The sequence below is a fragment of the Notolepis coatsorum genome, assembly GCF_963971535.1.
Source record: "Notolepis coatsorum genome assembly, chromosome: 5".
Lineage (NCBI taxonomy): Eukaryota > Metazoa > Chordata > Actinopteri > Aulopiformes > Paralepididae > Notolepis > Notolepis coatsorum.
The window spans coordinates 54332875-54346817 of NC_140169.1; the positions used below are offsets into that span (position 1 = coordinate 54332875).

Sequence of the window (13943 nt, forward strand, 5' to 3'; positions counted from 1 at the left end):
TTCATGGTTAGGGGCTGCATGTCTCGTACACGGCCTGAAATTCATTGACAACTTCAATGTTTTCTGGAATAACCCAGAACGTTTTCAAAGAAATGGCTTCTTCCCAAATCGCTTAGGTTCAAAGCTCCTATCAGCAAACATGCGTCATGCTTTGATGGCCTCCAAGAATATTAAGCTCACACCAGCACGAGAGATAGTCATGAAGGACACAATCTCACCACGAAGTACAGCACAAGACGTCCCACCCCCCCCCCCCCCCCCCATATCACACAAGGCCATCTCGTCTGATCAAATGTCCCCGAAAGCACAGTGCAGTCAGTACGGTACAGTATAGCACAATTACCATGCCATCTCTAAAAACATACAAGTAATCATAACTAGCCAATGGCATGGTGAAAAATATACGCCACCAATGCGTTTACCTGCTATTAACCTCAGGGCCATCACGGTCAAACCAAAGCAGACCTCCTCTAAAGAAGTCCAACAAATAAAATTAGCTTTCCTAAATGTCAGATCACTGAATAATAAAACATTCTTAGTAAATGATCTGATTAAAGAAAATAACTTAGATTGCATCTGCCTAGTAGAGACATGGCTAAATAATGACACAGCTACATCAATAATGATAGAAGCTTGTCCACCAGACTATAACTTTTTTCAAATACCCAGAAAAAATAAAAGGGGCGGAGGAGTTGCAGCAATCTTCTCCTCAAAACTCTTGTTTAGAATCACAGAACTAGGCGAGTTCATGTCAATGGAATATCTTGCCATTGAACTAAAAACAGAATCAACTATTATTGTCACAATATACCGCCCGCCTAGACACTCACCAATATTTATACAGGAGCTCTCTGAACTGATCTCACTATGTGTTACCGGATATGATAAGGTGATCCTAAATGGAGACCTGAACATCCATTTTAATAAGAAAACAGACTCCAAAACTATGGAACTAAAAAATCTACTGGATAGCTTTGACCTAATACAGCATATAACAAATGCAACTCACCGGCTTGGGAATACACTAGACTTAGTTATAACAACAACTGGGCTAAGCATAACAAATATCTCAATAACTGAATTACCTCTCTCTGACCATCACTGTATATTTTTTGATACTCAAATAACCCTTACTAAAACAAAAAAAGAAATCATAGTTAAAAAGAGGCTCCTAAACGACAAAGCTGAATCAAAGTTCATTGATCTTATCAGACTACATGAACCACACAATCATGACAGCTCTCTAAATGAAATGGTAGAAAATCTCAATGATGCAATGTCATCTATATTAAATTCTGTCGCCCCATTAAAAACGAAAAAGAAGAAAACTAGAGCCTCGCCCTGGTTAAACTATAATACGGTCAACAAAGAAAAAAGGAAATGTCGTGCAGCGGAGCGAAAATGGAGAAAAACAAAAACCACCATATGCTGTGATATATACAAAGATGCTTTAACTGCTTATAATAAAACCATCCGCTTAGCAAGGAAAGATTACTTCTCTAAAATCATTACAGAAAATGCTGGAAACTCCAGAATCCTCTTTTCCACTATTAATGTACTACTCAACACTGCCCCTACACCTCCTCAGTCATCAACGGTTAAGTGTGAAGAACTTGCACTATTCTTTAACAACAAAATAACCTTGATCAGGGCCAGCATTACTCATGATGGAAATAAAGTTGATTGCGGCAAACCGTGCAATGTAACCATGAGAAGTTTCACATGCATCACATTAGATGTACTCTGCAAAACTGTCTCAGAATGTAACTCCTCCACCTCAGACATTGACCCTATACCTACAGCTTTCTTCAAACGGGTATTTAATAGTGTTTCAAGCCCTGTGCTAGATATCATAAACACTTCCCTTAGGACTGGTATTTTCCCGGATGCCTTTAAAACAGCAGTTGTAAAGCCATTACTAAAAAAACCTAACTTGGATAGTAATGAAATGGCAAATTATCGTCCAATATCCAACCTACCATTCATTAGTAAAGTACTTGAAAAGATAGTTTCAGTTCAAATAAATTCCTTTCTTGAAGAAAACAACATCTTAGAAGAATTTCAGTCAGGATTCAGAAAATATCACAGCACTGAAACTGCCCTCACCAAAATAATCAGTGACCTCAGACTAAACTCTGACGAGAATAAGATCTCCATCCTTATCCTGTTGGATCTCAGTGCAGCATTTGATACAATCGATCATGATATTCTAATCGATCGTCTTGAAAACCATGTCGGTTTCTCAGACCATGTGCTGGGCTGGTTTAAAACATACATCAGAGGGAGGAAATTCTATGTTAAACTAGGAGATCACATGTCTGATATATACGACAACAACTATGGAGTTGCACAAGGGAGTTGCTTAGGTCCTTTACTCTTCTCCCTTTACATGTTACCGCTGGGTGATATCATCAGAGAACATAATGTAGATTTCCATAGCTATGCGGATGATACACAACTGTACATATCTGCTGAACCAAATGATACAGCGATTAGCTCCATTACAGACTGCTTACTGTCAATAAATAAATGGATGAGTAAGAACTTCCTGAAACTAAACGAGAACAAAACTGAAATTCTAATTATCGGCTCCAAAACTAAAAAAGAAACATTAATAAAGAACCTGGGGGGACTAACCCCTTGGATCAAATCTGAGGTCACTAGTCTTGGGGTTATCATAGATTCAGAACTGAACTTCAATTCTCATATTAGCAAAGTGACGAAAACATCGTTCTTCCATCTCAGAAATATAGCAAAAGTACGACCATTTATTAATCAGAACGATGCTGAGAAGCTAATTCATGCATTCATATCTAGCCGGTTAGACTACTGTAATGCACTTTTCACAGGTCTCCCTAAGAAAACCACAGAGAGGCTTCAGCTAATCCAAAACTCTGCAGCCCGACTGCTAACTAGAACCAAAAGGAGAGAGCACATTAGTCCAGTCCTAGCCGCTTTACACTGGCTTCCTGTAACATTTAGAATTGACTTTAAGGTCCTTCTCCTTACATACAAAGCTCTAAATGGACAGGGACCTAGCTACATCGCCAACACTCTAATAAATTACACACCAGCAAGAACACTGCGATCATCAGCTGCTGGACTACTAGAGGCTCCCAGAAGCAGTCAAAAGAGGATCGGTAATGCAGCCTTTATCAACTATGCCCCAAAACTATGGAACAAACTACCCCAAAACATCAGGGAAGCCAACTCGCTAGACATCTTTAAAAGACAGCTTAAAACCTATCTCTTTGCTCAGGCATTTCACTGATAGTTATCTGCTACCACCTAGTGGCAAGAGGAAACATCAGGGATATCCTGACACAACTTGTATTTATTCTTACCCTGCCTACTCTTTTACACTGCCTATCAAATTCATGTGTCGGTTATTGCACTTTTTACTTCTTACTGATGACTATTTTTAAACTGAATCATTTTAAACTATTCTTATTTATTGCTAGATCCAAATGTGAAACACTGCGGGTTGTGACGCACACACACACAGTCACACACACACAGTCACACACACACACACACACAATCACACACAAACACACACACACACCGACATACACACATACACACACACACACACAGACACACACACCGACATACACACACACACACACACACACACACACACACACACACACAGTCACACACAGACACACACACACCGAGTTGTAGTAGCGTTGTAGTTGTAGATCTAGGTTAACTGTGTCCTGGTAGAGTAGTAGTAGATCTAGGTTAACTGTGTCCTGGAGTGGTAGTTGTAGAGTAGATCTAGGTTAACTGTGTCCTGGAGTAGAGTAGTAGTAGTTGTAGCGTTGTAGTTGTAGATCTAGGTTAACTGTGTCCTGGTAGTTGTAGAGTAGTAGTAGCTGTACACACACACACACAGTCACACACAGACACACACACACCGAGTTGTAGTAGCGTTGTAGTTGTAGATCTAGGTTAACTGTGTCCTGGTAGATCTAGGTTAACTGTGTCCTGGGGTAGATCTAGGTTAACTGTGTCCTGGAGTGGTAGTTGTAGAGTAGATCTAGGTTAACTGTGTCCTGGAGTAGAGTAGTAGTAGTTGTAGCGTTGTAGTTGTAGATCTAGGTTAACTGTGTCCTGGTAGTTGTAGAGTAGTAGTAGCTGTAGTAGTAGTAGATCTAGGTTAACTGTGTCCTGGAGTGGTAGTTGTAGAGTAGAGTAGATCTAGGTTAACTGTGTCCTGGAGTGGTAGTTGTAGAGTAGTAGTAGCTGAAGTACAACCACACACACACACACACAACACAATAAACACACATACACACTAAACAACGATGCATACAGGATTATTTATGACTATTTTTAAACTGAATCATTTTATTCTTATTATTTGCTAGATCCAAATGTGAAACACTGTGATTATTTGTTCATGAACTACAGGAGTATTACTGAATAGAGAGCCTATTAAGATGCTAGATCCTAATGTGAAACACTGTGATTTGCCATATCTTGCTATGCTCGCTCATGCCTGTATTTTTTATGTCCGTTCTATTTTATAATTTTTTGACTATTTTTAAACTGAATCATTTTAAACAATTTTTACTATTTGTGTTACTGAAAACTGTAAGCGGAGAGCCTATTGGGATGCTAGATCCTAATGTGAAACACTGTGATTCTACCCGTCTATCTTTTTATGCTCGCTTATGCCTGTATTTTTTACTGTTGTGAAGCACTTTGAACTGCAACCTCTGTATGAAAAGTGCTATACAAATAAAGTTATTATTATTATTATTATTATTATTATATTCGACTAAGAGGTTGGCCAGTCGACTACGGCTCCTTTCGACCAATTAGTAGACTAATCGATTAATAGGGGTCAGCCCTATATGGTAGTATTAATATGTACAGTGATACAGGTAGAAAGACACTATGGTAGTATTAATATGTACAGTGATACAGGTAGAAAGACACTATGGTAGTAAGTCATACTGGCAGTATTAATATGTACAGTGATACAGGTATAAAGACACTATGGTAGTAAGTCTTACTGGTAGTATTAATATGTACAGTGATACAGATATAAAGACACTATGGTAGTAAGTCTTACTGGCAGTATTAATATGTACAGTGATACAGGTATAAAGACACTATGGTAGTAAGTCTTACTGGCAGTATTAATATGTACAGTGATACAGATACAGGTCTCTAGTTCTCATCATGGAATCTGGTCATAACTCTGTTGGTGTCTCTAGTTCTCATCGTGGAATATGGTTCTGCAAAAAGATGAATCCAATTCCTGATCGTCATTCCAAATATTGATTGTGTTTATTGATCCAACGTTATAGTCCTAAACACATAATCGAAAGCTGCTCCCAGCCTCCCCAGTGAATGCGGTAACAGATACTGCTTGCCAGAGAAGGGAAAACCCCGGACCGGACTTTTTTTCTAATGCACACCCAATACAATCCAATGATGTGCAATACCATCCAGGAGATGATAGGTGGCGGTATTTGTCCTTTTCGAGCTCAGACCCATTCCCAATGATAACGTCAGGCTGGATGGATGAAAAATGAATGGATATTGCTAATAAAAGAAATAACGATTAAATAGTCTGCTATGGCTGCATGTGTGGCGCTAACGTTATTGTTTTAGAATGCGCAACTGTCGGAAAAACATGGCATCGATAAGAGGAATCGATAGTCACGGAGGCATGCGATTCCAGGAATCTGACAATTAGTTCTCGATTCCCATCCCTAATAATAACTCTGTTGGTGTGTCTAGTTCTCATCATGGAATATGGCCATAACTCTGTCTCCTAGTTCTCATCATGGAATATGGCCATAACTCTGTCTCTAGTTCTCATCATGGAATATGATCATAACTCTGTGTGTGTCTCTAGTTCTCATCATGGAATATGATTATAACTCTGTTTGTGTCTCTAGTTCTCATTATGGAATATGATCATAACTCTGTGTGTGTCTCTAGTTCTCATCATGGAATATGATCATAACTAGGGCTGCACGATTCTTGCTAAAGTGTGAATCACGATTTTTCTCTAAGAATGTAGATCACGATTCTCTCACACGATTCTTATTTTTCATCATGATTTTAAAAGGTTAAGTAAAAAAATATATACATAAATATATATGTTTAAAAAAAAGTGTCATTTAATATTTTTTTTATTGTCATAATTTTGAAATGAATCGAGATCGCGATTTTTTTCCGATTAATTGTGCAGCCCTAGTCATAACTCTCTTTGTGTCTAGTTTACGGGAAGCCGGTCCTGCCCTGCGGCTCCACGCCCCCCTCGCCGCTCCCCTTCATGCTCCCGGCGGCGCTCCACGGCGTGCTCTGCGGCTCCACGGACCTCCTGGACGAGGGGACGGACGACCCGGACGGCTGCCGGCCCCTGGAGCTGCCCGGGGCCCCTCCTCCCGGCGTGGAGCACATCCCGCGGCCCCTGAGCCCGACCAAGCTGACGCCCATGATGGTGCACTCGCCGCTGCGCTACCAGAGCGACGCCGACCTGGAGGCGCTGCGCAAGAAGCTGGCCAACGCCCCGCGGCCCCTCAAGAAGCGCAGTTCCATCACGGAGCCCGAGGGCCCCGCCGGACCCAACATCCAGAAGCTGCTCTACCAGAGGTTCAACACCCTGGCGGGGGGGATCGAGGGGAACGCGGGCGGGGTCGGCGGAGGAGGAGGGGCAGGAAGCGGGGGGACGCCCTTCTACCAGCCGGCTCCGGGCTACCTGGGAGGGGGGGAGGAGGCGGACACAGACAACGGCAACCTCCCGTCCGACGCGGAGCTCCCGCAGCAGCCGGGGGCGGGGGGGCCGTCTTTGGAGCCTCCCGCTCGGCCCGCGGACCCCAACGATAACCGGCCGCCCCCCTGCGCCCCGCCGGGAGGCCCGGCCGAGCCCGAGGAGTCGGAGTCGGAGGACGATGACGACAACAACAACAACCTGGGCGCCCCGGAGGCCTTGCTGCCCAGCCCCGTGCCAGAGGTCACGACCCCCGAGGAGAGCGGCAGCACCACGGCCTCACAGACCCTGGTGAGACCAGAGCTCCGTCGCTCAGTCCACCTGGCCTGGCAATTAGTCGCTTTGATCTCGGTGCACCAAGACGTTGTTAGGCGATTAGTTGTTCTTTATGCTTTTTCTTTGACTGACTGAGCTCTAGATACAAGGACTAACACTAGACAACATGCTGTCATTCTCTAGTTGACTGACTGAGCTCTTGATACAAGGACTAACACTAGACAACATGCTGTCATTCTCTAGTTAACTGACTGAGCTCTAGATACAAGGACTAACACTAGACAACATGCTGTCATTCTCTAGTTAACTGACTGAGCTCTTGATACAAGGACTAACACTAGACAACATGCTGTCATTCTCTAGTTGACTGACTGAGCTCTAGATACAAGGACTAACACTAGACAACATGCTGTCATTCTCTAGTTGACTGACTGAGCTCTTGATACAAGGACTAACACTAGACAACATGCTGTCATTCTCTAGTTGACTGACTGAGCTCTTGATACAAGGACTAACACTAGACAACATGCTGTCATTCTCTAGTTGACTGATCTCTAGATACAAGGACTAACACTAGACAACATGCTGTCATTCTCTAGTTGACTGAGCTCTAGATACAAGGACTAACATTAGACAACATGCTGTCATTCTCTAGTTGACTGAGCTCTAGATACAAGGACTAACACTAGACAACATGATGTCATTCTCTAGTTGACTGAGCTCTAGATACAAGGACTAACACTAGACAACATGATGTCATTCTCTAGTTGACTGAGCTCTAGATACAAGGACTAACACTAGACAACATGCTGTCATTCTCTAGTTGACTGAGCTCTAGATACAAGGACTAACACTAGACAACATGCTGTCATTCGAGTCTAGTTGACTGACTGAGCTCTAGATACAAGGACTAACACTAGACAACATGATGTCATTCTCTAGTTGACTGAGCTCTAGATACAAGGACTAACACTAGACAACATGCTGTCATTCGAGTCTAGTTGACTGACTGAGCTCTAGATCAGCGTTTCCGTTAGCCGGTAATTACCGGTATTTGACCGGCAAAATCTGTTGAAGTCCGACATATTTAATCTCTCCGGTCATAGTGTCCGGTGAAAATAGTTCCCTCTGGGCACAGTTTGATTATTTGAATTGTATTTGGATGGGCTGGAGTTGGGTGGCCTATGCGATGAACGAAACAATCATTGCGTTTGTTGTCGTTGCTTCGCTCAGCGAGAGCTTGCTGCTGGATTTGCGGAAGGCATGCAGCTGCAGACCCACAGAACCCACCAGCTTTGCTGGCACAGTGCGGTCCCCAGACCTGGAAAGCTGCTCTGCGGGTCTGCAGCTGGATGCTTCTTGCAAACTAACTGCGGCCGGCTCGCGCTGATAACAGCTTTCATTGTTGGACCGGCTGCTTGGTGGAGCAACGATGAAACGAATGTAATGAATCGTTCGTCGCATGGGCTATTTAATTTTGGCCTGTTTTGGTACGGTTCGGGTGGTCAAGTTGTGCTTGGAGGGAGTTGTTTTCACCGGACATTATGACCAGCACCAAGTCGTTGGGAGGTGGAGATATACATCACGCAAACCCACGATAATGTTGCCGTCTCTCTCTGCAAAATTTCTCAGTTCTTCGCTTGATATAATTAATACAAATGTCCAATATAACGGAATTCGTTAGCTCATAAAAATGTGATTATAACAGACTGCTGTTTAGTGTCGGACCGACTGCCCACATACGCGGTGCGGTCTATTTTATTTCAAGTCAGCAGCAGCACGGAGTATCGAGGGACTTATTTTATTTGGAATATATTAATGACTGTATACGCAAAAGTAGCCTAGTTTTAAGTAATAATATTATAAATCTACATGCCTTGAGGATGACATTCTTTATATAGCCTGCCTATCAATTGTTTTAAAGCTCAATAAACTATGACCGGAATTAATCTCATTTGTCCGGTAGATTGAAATCTTGCAGGTCACGGAGACCGGCAACAATTTTTTCTAACGGAAACCCTGCTCTAGATACAAGGACTAACACTAGACAACATGCTGTCATTCTCTAGTTGACTGACTGAGCTCTAGATACAAGGACTAACACTAGACAACATGCTGTCATTCTCTAGTTGACTGACTGAGCTCTAGATACAAGGACTAACACTCGTCTTTGTGCCTCGACAGGAGAAGAGGACCAACCTGAAGAAGCCCGACTCTGAGCGCACCGGCCACGGCCTGAGAGTGAAGTTCAACCCCCTGGCCCTGCTGCTGGACGCCTCGCTGGAGGGAGAGTTTGACCTGGTCCAGAGGATCATATACGAGGTAGGACGATAAAAAAAAGAAAATGATAATAAAAAGAAAAAATCAAGTCACCTTTTATTTGACAAAAAGTGATGTTTGGCGAAAGTTAGATTTGCACTTTATTAATCCCAATAGGAAAATTCATTCTTGTTTTGATGATCAAGAGGCACCTTTTATTTGTTTTAAGTGAAGTTTGGTGAAAAAGCAAGTTATTGCACTATTAATCCCAATAGGGACATTCATCTTTGTTTGATCAAGAGTAACCGTTTATATATATATATATATATATATATATATATATATATATATATATATATATATATTGTTAATTTAAGTGAAGATTGGTGAAAGTTAGGTTTGCACTTCAATCGAGAAATTCATCTTGGTTTGATAGTTTTTTTGTGTCAAATAAAAACAACGCTTATTTGAATGATTTCCTTGGCGTTTCTAGTTTTTAAGAGAAAGAAATCGATTAAAATCATAAATCGGATGTGGTGTGAAAAAATCGGAGATTATATTTTTAGGCCATATCGCCCAGCCCTAATACGAGGTGTGTATTAGAGCAGGGCTGTACGTTAACTTTTTTTGCACATAGCACTGGTGCTACAGAGGTTGATAGTTTTGTAGCACAGGCCAAAATCTTGTAGCACAAGTATAAAACGTGTTATATTTGTAACAGTCACAAATGTGCCTATTGTATTTGTGTTGTTTAGTTGCAGTGCCATGTTTGGCTGTCATTTAGTATATCGCCATGTGTTATTATTACTATGATACTCTCATATGCTATTTTCAATTAATATCATAAACAACATAAGGAATATTAGCATAATTTTGAGTGGACTGAAGGAATGAGTCAGCGTTAATAGTTTTAAATGCAAATAATTTATTGAAACATAGAAGTGGGGTCGGTTGGGACACACACACACACACACACAATGGGGGACCCTGATGTAAACAAGACAAACGTCTTTCTCAGGTCTGCATCCCCTTAACAATTGTGTGTATTGAGCCGTACTGTACTGTACCCATTCTGCAATCTGTTAAATAAAGTTTTCATTCATTCATTCACACACACTGTTTCAACTCACCACCCCCGCATCATATTGTAGTCTAGTCTGTCTTCAAACTTCCACTCCTCTCGAAACTTGTTTATATTTGAATATCAACATTATCTGTCCATCCTCAGTTTACTATAATATACTCCTGAGTCCTGTCCTGACTAGTGACTTCATCATCTTTCCAAACGCACGTACGCACACACACACACAGGGAAGGGGAGAGAGTGCCCCCCCATTTCCCTTTCCCCAGCCCACACTGTGTCTGCTGGCTCTGCCTCTGATCAGGATTAGCTTGTTAGCTTGCTAACGTTGTAGTGATTGTAATGGTACATAAACGTTAATTTCGGGCGATGTGCGCATAAAGGAATGGCGACGGTGCAAAGCATGTAGATGCATTTGACCCGTTGCGAGAAAAAAAAAACACCACGTACTTATTTCGGGACGTGTAGCACCAACCGACCAACGCGCTGCTCTGCTTGCAGAAGGCGCACGGATAGGGCGGATATGACTCGTCGAGTTGTCACAAGAGTTTTTTCAAAATAAGATTATCATATGCACCTGAACGTTGCTAGCTTTCGGAGCCTAGCTGGAGCTGCGCGTGGGCAGAAATGAGACCCGCTACAGGATTTTCAAAATAAGAGTATCTATATGAACCGAATCCCTATCGCACCAGTGCTACTGAAGTAAATCCATCCATCGCACAGACCGCTGTTGCTGTAGCACGTGCGATATATATGTCGCACTGTACAGGCCTGATTAGAGAGAGTTTGACCTGGCACAGAGGATCATATACGAGGTGTGTATTATAGAGAGTTTGACCTGGCACAGAGGATCATATACAAGGTGTGTATTAGAGAGAGTTTGACCTGGCACAGAGGATCATATACGAGGTGTGTATTAGAGAGAGTTTGACCTGGCACAGAGGATCATATACGAGGTGTGTATTAGAGAGAGTTTGACCTGGCACAGAGGATCATATACGAGGTGTGTATTAGAGAGAGTTTGACCTGGCACAGAGGATCATATACGAGGTGTGTATTAGAGAGTTTGACCTGGCACAGAGGATCATATACGAGGTGTGTATTAGAGAGTTTGACCTGGCACAGAGGATCATATACGAGGTGTGTATTAGAGAGAGTTTGACCTGGCACAGAGGATCATATACGAGGTGTGTATTAGAGAGAGTTTGACCTGGCACAGAGGATCATATACGAGGTGTGTATTAGAGAGAGTTTGACCTGGCACAGAGGATCATATACGAGGTGTGTATTAGAGAGAGTTTGACCTGGCACAGAGGATCATATACGAGGTGTGTATTAGAGAGAGTTTGACCTGGCACAGAGGATCATATACGAGGTGTGTATTAGAGAGAGTTTGACCTGGCACAGAGCATCATATACGAGGTGTGTATTAGAGAGAGTTTGACCTGGCACAGAGGATCATATACGAGGTGTGTATTAGAGAGAGTTTGACCTGGCACAGAGGATCATATACGAGGTGTGTATTAGAGAGTTTGACCTGGCACAGAGGATCATATACGAGGTGTGTATTAGAGAGAGTTTGACCTGGCACAGAGGATCATATACGAGGTGTGTATTAGAGAGTTTGACCTGGCACAGAGGATCATATACGAGGTGTGTATTAGAGAGTTTGACCTGGCACAGAGCATCATATACGAGGTGTGTATTAGAGAGAGTTTGACCTGGCACAGAGGATCATATACGAGGTGTGTATTAGAGAGAGTTTGACCTGGCACAGAGCATCATATACGAGGTGTGTATTAGAGAGTTTGACCTGGCACAGAGGATCATATACGAGGTGTGTATTAGAGAGAGTTTGACCTGGCACAGAGGATCATATACGAGGTGTGTATTAGAGAGTTTGACCTGGCACAGAGGATCATATACGAGGTGTGTATTAGAGAGAGTTTGACCTGGCACAGAGGATCGTATACGAGGTGTGTATTAGAGAGAGTTTGACCTGGCACAGAGCATCGTATACGAGGTGTGTATTAGAGAGAGTTTGACCTGGCACAGAGCATCGTATACGAGGTGTGTATTAGAGAGAGTTTGACCTGGCACAGAGGATCATATACGAGGTGTGTATTACAGAGAGTTTGACCTGGCACAGAGGATCATATACGAGGTGTGTATTACAGAGAGTTTGACCTGGCACAGAGCATCGTATACGAGGTGTGTATTACAGCCCACGCACGCACTCACGGGTTCGGCCCGGCACACCGAGTCCGACTTCAGAGCGGGCGGAAGTGCACGGACGAAGGCACATTTACATTGGAACAGCTCTAAATGCCTATAGTCTATAATGCGAAGTCAGTCCCGATTTGAAGATTTTTTTTTAAAGATTTCCAGTTCCAATTGGCGGCTATGTGGCGTAGTGGGCAAGGCGCTCGCCACGAAATCTGGAGACGCTGGGCTCGCCTGTTCAAGCCCAGCGCTCCACATTGCTTTCAGTTTAGCTGGTCGTTCATACTAATACACATTGGCCGTATTAGGGGGTGGGAAACTGATGGGTCGGGATCGGGCGTTGTGGACAGCGACTCCTACAGGTCGGTTGGTGCGCCTGCGCAGTAGAATCAGGAAGTGTCGGGGGCAGCGTGAGCCTCCCACGTGTTACTCCTCGCCACTGAGAATATCGAGCTGCGCAGGTGAAAAGATGCGACTGCTGTTACCTCAAGTACCGGAGGGGACTTGTGCTATGTATGACTTAGTCCACATTGCAGCCGGCTTGTGGGAGGCAAGAAACAGCGTCCGTGACAGGGGAGGGTTGAATTGGAAGATACGAAATTGGGATGGGAGAAAACATAGAAAATGGGAGAAAAAGTGGATAAAAAAAAATAAGATTTCCAGTTCCAGTGTTCTATTGTCCATTTTGCATGTATAACCCGTTATTATGTTAGAATTTATTTTAGAATGATTAAATCAGTGTGACTGTACTCCTGCAGTCAGCTATCTGGCTGCATGTTATCCTAGCTTAGCGCAATGAATGGAAGCGGACATGACTGGGTAGCCTAGGCATTGTCCCAACTAACACCTCTCCCGAAGGCTACCCGGTCACGTCCGCTTTCATTCATTGTGCTAAGCTAGGCTAACATGCAGCCAGATAGCTTTCTACTCGACGCCCAGAGAGGAGACTGGTCTCTATCTTCTTGTCTCTCTCTGGAGAAGACGATAAGCTAATTTCCCAAAATGTTGGGGAGTTTTCCTTTTTAACGCTCCCCTGGCGCTCACCGTGTGCCCAGGTGGAGAACCCCAGCACGCCCAACGACGAGGGCCATCACGCCGCTGCACAACGCCGTGTGCGCCGGCCATCACCACATCGTCAAGTTCCTGCTGGACTTCGGGGGTCAACGTCAACGCCGGCCGACAGCGATGGATGGTGAGTCTGCCGCGCCGCCGCGCTGGTTCTCAACAAGCTCCACTTAACCCTTTCACTGCCACACGACAGAAGGTTAGCCCTTTTACTATCCACACAACCGACGGCGATGCTCCATCATTAGCATCATTAGCTAATGATGTTTTGTGTGATAGTAAAGGGCTAACCTTCTGTAT

The 13943-nt window shown here is 43.4% G+C and overlaps 1 protein-coding gene across 1 annotated transcript in view; it reads left to right on the plus strand.

The window, feature by feature from the left end:
• Positions 1 to 13943, plus strand: part of LOC311227929 (apoptosis-stimulating of p53 protein 1-like) — a gene marked incomplete at its 5' end in the record, with an annotated part of 104055 nt that overhangs the window by 82234 nt on the left and 7878 nt on the right. The window contains 6 exon segments of the mRNA XM_084313798.1: positions 6246 to 7030; positions 9200 to 9337; positions 13634 to 13666; positions 13668 to 13733; positions 13735 to 13752; positions 13754 to 13770. Coding sequence (XP_084169924.1) covers positions 6246 to 7030; positions 9200 to 9337; positions 13634 to 13666; positions 13668 to 13733; positions 13735 to 13752; positions 13754 to 13770 — 1057 coding nt within the window.